The following is a 6958-nucleotide window of genomic DNA, read 5'->3' as shown; positions in this document are numbered from 1 at the left end:
CATGTAACATAACAATAAGCATACCTTACAAGCCTTCTTACTTTTTATTATTTCCTTTTAACTTTCTTCTTTTGTCCTTTTGTTTAGAAAGGGTATCTCTCACCCTAAAGATAAGAAACTAATCTTTTCTTTTAAAATACGTGACTGTTTCTCCCAAAAATCGAACTTTTAATTTTTTATTTTGTTTCGATACCCAAGTATTTAGTGTGTCTTACACTATTAGACTAAGACCTCATTCGATTTGATTGCTTGTCTAATTAACTGCATAAACTCCATTATTTGTGTTGATTAAGATTTGGTTACTTGAAGATACATTTATTAAATGATGAAAGCCTTATGTTGCACACTTTCTAATTTTGATGAGTTTCACTAGAGATGTATCAACTGGGGGCATAAAGATACAAAGCATTGTCACGACTGAGTTAGTTTCATTATTGATGAGTTAGAATAAGCCATAAAGAAGTGAAAGATGATGCTTCAAGGATCAGTTAACCTTAATGGGAGGGAGTTGGAGACAATGGTGTCTTTTAAAACTCCAACAGCAGAAATGGAAAATGAGTTATTTGGTATTCCATCAGTGAGGACAAAGAATAGAGAAAGTTATGAACATTTGTCTAGATCACATAGTAATTTGTCAGACAACTTGTATAGTTCACCATTGTCAGAGCCATTGAGTCAGAGAGACCAAGCTGCACTGAGGTTGCAGAAAGTTTACAAAAGTTTTCGCATAAGAAGGCAGCTTGCAGATTGTGCTGTTCTTGCAGAGCAGAGATGGTGAGTTTCAATACTTGGTAAATAAAAAGTTGGAATTCATTTTAAAAAGTTTAACCATTTTATTTATTTAATCCTTCTATGTAAAATTACACAATCCTTCTTTGTTTTAAATTGTGATTATAGTCAAAAATTGGAGTTGACTGTTATAATGCAGATTATTATTTTTTAATTTGATGTTGTATGATGCAACCTAATATGATCTAACATGGCCTAAATGTGTTGTGTTGCGGCCCAATACGATCATATCATTATAATTTTTGAGGTTTCACAGTTGATGTGGATATGTGGATGCGTCAATCACTACAATCATAATATTGTGGTCACATGATGTAATTTACGATTTGAAACAATGACCGTCATTGTAATTTTAAATCATTAGGGGAGGTAAGTCTCATGATAAACCTTAAGGATTTATTTGTGAGTTAGTTTTTGGATTACATAGAAGAGAAGTCATAAAATACACTTATGAAATGACTCTAAATTCTTCTCTCTCTTCCTGATATACCCTACTAGAACTTGTATGTTAACAAGAAAGGTTATTTAGAGTAATTGTAAGAATCCTTAGGTTTTTCTATTTATTTATTAATAAACTTTTACTTGTCAAAAGAAAGAATCCTTACTTGGAAATTGGAATGATCTCATAGAAACTGTCAGTGAAAAAGAAGGGAACAAAAATCAGTATTCCTTATTTACATGCATGTAGGTTTTTCTATTTTTCAATAAAATATGAAGGTGTTCATAATCTTCTTTATGTTATTAAATTGAATGTAATATAAAACTCTTTTAGGTGGAGGGCCTTGGATTTTGCTGAACTAAAGCGCAGTTCTATATCATTTTTTGACATTGAGAAACCAGAGACTGCCATTTCACGTTGGTCTAGGGCAAGAAAAAGAGCTGCAAAGGTAAGTTCTCATGATATATTATAATATATTGTGGCAGTGATTCAAATTGTGTTGCAGTCGCATTGTGATGCAATTCAATTGTTTCGCAATGCAATGCGGTCACATCATTATGATTCAGTATCACACTGTAATTGTAATGTGACGTGATTGCTGTAACTGTTGCGGCCGCATCACATGACGTGGTCCGCAATTTGAAACAATGTAATGTAGTTTTTAAAGTTGAAAGACTGATAATTTACTTTTTCTGTGTTTAATAGGTTGGAAAGGGTCTATCTAAGGATAGGAAGGCACGTAAACTTGCTTTGAGGCACTGGCTAGAGGCTGTAAGTCTCATAACTAAAGTGATATGAGTTAGTTAAATTAAACTAATAGTTTCTCTAACTGGTTGTCGAATTCGACAGATTGATCCTCGTCATCGCTATGGCCATAACCTTCAATTTTATTATGTCAAATGGCTCCACTGTGACAGCAATCAACCTTTCTTCTATTGGTATGATTGAAAGTAAAAGAAAATTTATCTCATTTAGACAAGTAATTTTCAATCAGACTAATGAATGTTTGTGAATTTACACGTATAGGCTTGATATTGGGGAAGGCAGGGAAGTTAGTTCTGAGAGATGTCCTAGACCACAGCTTCAACAGCAATGCATCAAGTATCTTGGCCCAGTGAGTTTTCTTTTTCTTCTACCCTTCAACAGATCCTTTTTTCTTTCTTTCTAACTCAGATAGGAGGAAGAAGGGTGGTTAATTTATGAGCAGACGAAATTTTGTTAAACTAAATTTAGTTAAAAACAGAGCCCAGCGAGATGTTGGTTGGTGGAAGGCCCCACTGGATAACCATGTATCGTATTAGGCCGAAGGTCAAAAGTTCGACTTCTAGGAGCGACATTTGTTGGTTATAAAAAAAGTTAAAAACACAAAGCTATAAGATAGTTTAATTGTGAAGCAACAAGTTATAGTAAGGGTCTGTTTGTTTAAGTGTTTCTTCTTTCAAAAGCAAATTTTGATAAGAGAAATCACTTCTGACATTTATATGCTTGTTTGGTTGAGCTTTTAATAAAAAACATTTACATTTTAAGGGGAAAAAAATAGAATTCAGCTTTTAGCAGAAGCTAAATTTTTCAGCTTATCACAAACATGCCAAAATCACTTTGAAGCATCACTTTTTAAAACCTTTAGCAAATTATCCTAATTTTTAAAGTTGTTTCTTTTTGCAGATAGAAAGAAAGGCTTATGAAGTAGTTATTGAGAATGAGAGGCTTTTCTACAAGCATAGTGGGATACAAGTTCACACAACAGAAGATGCAAAGTGGATTTTTGTACTCAGCACATCCAAGACTTTTTATGTTGGGAAGAAGAACAAGGGAACATTTCAACATTCAAGTTTCCTCGCAGGTGGAGCCACATTGTCTGCTGGTAGATTAGTGGTGGAGGACGGTTATCTTAAGGTACATTGTTTTAAATTACGATTGCAGTCGCAAATGCGGTTAATGTGATTGCACTCATTGTGACCATTGCAGCGTGAATTGTTGTGTGACTAAAAAAATATTTTTAAACTTGATGCGGCCCAAATGCGACAAGGTGGGGTCCAATTGTGGTCCGATGTGATTGCACTGCAACCTGATGTTGTTGCATCCTTTTGTGACTTAGTGTTACACTGTAATTGTGGTGTGATGCAATTACGACAGTCACCGCAATCGCAATATTGTGACCGCATCACGTGATACGGTCTGTAATTTGAATCACCGTAAAGGTATGAAAGGAGATAGGCCCAAAATTTGCATAATAGATCCATACATTGTATTCCTTTGCTTTCTTTGGCCTTTTTCCTGGATAGTGACAATAGTCTTTTTCAACTCTAAAGGCAGTTTGGCCTCACAGTGGGCATTATCTCCCTACAGAAGAAAATTTCCAAGAACTCATGTCATTTCTTAAGGAGAATAATGTGGATCTTTCAGAAGTAAAGGTAAAATATAACTTTGATGCAGAATAAGATCACATCTCTTTCCCTCCTCGAATTCTTCCTAGACGGTAATTGTCATTTTCATTATATGCAGAAAAGCCCAAGGGTGGATGATGAAGAAGATATAATGAAAACGAACAAGGATCCTCTCTTCAGAGGCAACCCTTCAGTGGCCAAATTACCTCCAAATGTTGAAATTGAAAGTTCCAGCACATTAGCCCATGATCAACTTGACATGACAAATGAGGCTTCTAATAATGTTGTGTCAAATTATGATACACCCTTGCCAATGTTGTCCAGAGAACTAGTGGCAAAATTATCTAGGCTTGAAATACCGAAAAGAGACAATGTGTTGGACATTTTTGGACAAGCACATCCTCCAAGTTGCCAATTTTATTCTCCAGATTTTATGTCAGATAGTGGTTATGAGACAGCAGAAGGATCCCCTATTGATGAGGAGGAATTCATGGTTTCGAAATCAAACTTGTTTCTCGAAAATCATGAAGAAGAAAATGAGAATCCCATTCCGAAAGAAAAACTAATGAAGAGGATAGATTCACACAATAGAATGAAGTCATATCAATTGGCCTATCACTTAACTACCAAATGGACAACTGGTGCGGGTCCTCGAATCGGTTGCATGAGAGACTACCCTCCCGAGCTTCAGTTTATAATTCTAGAGCAGCAAAATTTATCTCCGAGGACAAGAACAACTGCTCCACCTCTGATACCACTGTTATCTCGCTTCAGCCCACATGTTGCTTTTCCAATTCCTTCATCCAATGCTCAAACCCTTCATAAAGAAGTACCACCTGAAGCAACTAGTCTATGAAATCACTATCATACATATTTACATAGGACCAATATAATACATAGAATGAAGTGCTAATTAAGGGATATTACTTCTGTTGAGAAGGTCCTTGAGGTAGAGAAGAAATTAGGATTTCTTTGCAATACTTTTGCTGCCATTCTTTAATACATATATAGTTTTGGTAGGTCCTGTGGTTAACCAGGAACAAAAGAATTGCATGTTAGAGTTCTAGGTGAGAAGAGAGAATCTAATCAAGTTTAGTTATGCAACAACTTTCTGTGGGGATTATGGCCACCTTGTGTGCTATCCTTCAACTTATGTACTCTTTTGATGATAGTATGTGGTGGCATAGACAAGATGAAATTAGGATTGTAACGGTTCGGTTTTTTTGTGCAATTTGAGAACCGAACCGAATAGAAGGGCATCATTTGGTTAATGTTGATTTTTTTTGTAGAAACCGAACATGAACGTTTTGGTTTGGTTCGGTTTTAATGATTGTTTATATTTCTTTAAAAAAAATATATCACATGTCAAATTGTATTCCATAAAGCGTCAATTATTTATTTCAATTACATTCATTTTAACTAACATTTAGGCTCTACAATTTAAAACATAAATCATATGCATAATTGTATAACACAAACTAAAATAAGTTATGTAGAAAAACTTGATAAAAGATTAGTACAATGAACATGACGAAGTAATGAAAATAATTCAACTTTAACTATATTGAAATAATGAAAATAATTAACATTAACGGAACTAAAATAATGGAAATAATGATAATAATAAATCACATAACATTTCTTTTATTTTTTTACCTTATATGATATAATGATATTTTTAAAATACGTTGTTCGATTCCAGCAGTTCAGAAATCTCCTGAATCGGGAACGAACCAATCTTAAACAATTCTTTCAAAAAGAATTAAAAAGAACCATGAAACCAAATCATGTTATTGGTTTCACGGTTTAAATTGGAATTACTTACCCTCTATACAAAAATGGATAGAGGTGGACTAAATTAATTGTTACAAACACTAGAAAAAAGTTGGTAGGGTTTAGGTGCAATGTGTATAATATATTTGTCCCATTTTATGAAGTGAAATTATGGTTATGGATGACCAAAGTGCACTTAGAAATATATTATGGAGTTGGATGGTGTGAAAGAGTGAAAATAAAAACACGAAAAGAAAAGAAAAGTGTACTCTAAAGAAATCATTCAATGGAAGTGGAAGTTACTATAACGGGTAGTATAGCACGCAAATGTCAAAATTCCTTGAGCTGGATGGTTATTATTAAAATAGGTATCCGTTTTGTTGACACTTGGATTTAATATGGGCAAATTTATTATTAGATTTTTGTATTAACAAATGAATAAGTCAATTAAAAATTGTGTATAGTATAATATTCAAAAGGATATAATATTTTACTTATGCATTTAGTTGTGTTAGAGATAATTTAGTTAGTGTATACAAATCTATTACCTATATATAACAAAAAAAGCTCTTTCACATACATGTATCATCACCTCCTTGAATTGTCACATGTCACACTCCCAACAAAAGTTTTCTCACTCAAAGAATTCTACAACCTTCAATACACCCCACCACATCATAACATTTGTTATTATCTCTTTATACATCTCTTTATCCTTTATTCTTCTTCTTTCTTCCATAGTTTCTCTCTCTCATTTTATTACTAATTAGAGAACTTCATCTCTCTTTCACTCATTCGTTTCATTACTCTACTATTCTTCAACCATTTCTCTTCTTGGTTTATATCATTCTTCCATTTCAAAATTTCTTATTTTAAAATGATTTTATGCATGTAGATCTATTCATTGATTTTTTTCTTTGAAGATGTTGTATTAAAATATTTTTTGTTTATTTTGTGGATGTGTTATTATTGTTAGATAACTAGAGGAGTGAGATGTCTCTAATGACAGGGGCATCGTTGATAGTTCTATTTGATCTGGTGTCTCTTATTGTTTGTTCATCATTGAAGCATCATTGCAGGTTAGTTTTTCTATATCTCTTTGTTGTTTCTTTATTTGTTTATAGAATTTTCTATTCAAAATAATCATTATTGTAATGTTGAAAATGACATGAACAATGACGAGCTCGTAAAGAGGAAGAAAAAAATAAATAATCTCTGACACTTTGGTATTTTCATCATGTCTCCTTAATTTTCTAAAATAATTGTTAAAATGCCATTTTGCTACCTAATCTTGAGCAAAAGTAGCATAATATTGATTCTATGTTTTTTTATTTTTGTTTTACATTGTGGTTCATCTATTTTGTTGTATAACATGAATTATGTTACTTATGTTATGATTTATTTTTTCATTCTTCATCACACAATCTTTCATTCTTCATTACACAAATAGATAAATATAATGAAAACTCAGGTTATGATTTATCAAATTTCACCCTCATTCCCCAATAGGAATGTGACTTCCTATTTGTTCTCTCACTTTCTTATTCATTCATTTTATTTCATTCCATAA

At 32.9% G+C, this 6958-nt stretch overlaps 1 protein-coding gene across 1 annotated transcript; it reads left to right on the top strand.

The window, feature by feature from the left end:
• The first annotated feature begins 361 nt into the window (after positions 1–361).
• Positions 362–4902, top strand: LOC109341113 (IQ domain-containing protein IQM6-like). The gene is made up of 8 exons (XM_019578934.1): positions 362–774; positions 1562–1676; positions 1934–1999; positions 2078–2166; positions 2255–2342; positions 2894–3124; positions 3541–3642; positions 3734–4902. Exons 1-8 carry the CDS (start codon positions 470–472, stop codon positions 4469–4471), a joined length of 1734 nt encoding a protein of 577 aa, XP_019434479.1. The 5' UTR covers positions 362–469; the 3' UTR covers positions 4472–4902.
• The last annotated feature ends 2056 nt before the right edge of the window (positions 4903–6958 follow it).

Source organism: Lupinus angustifolius, unplaced genomic scaffold, assembly GCF_001865875.1.
Source record: "Lupinus angustifolius cultivar Tanjil unplaced genomic scaffold, LupAngTanjil_v1.0 Scaffold_370, whole genome shotgun sequence".
Taxonomy (NCBI): Eukaryota; Viridiplantae; Streptophyta; class Magnoliopsida; order Fabales; family Fabaceae; genus Lupinus; species Lupinus angustifolius.
The sequence above is the reverse complement of the archived record's forward strand: the minus strand, read 5'-3'. Positions and strand labels throughout refer to the sequence as shown.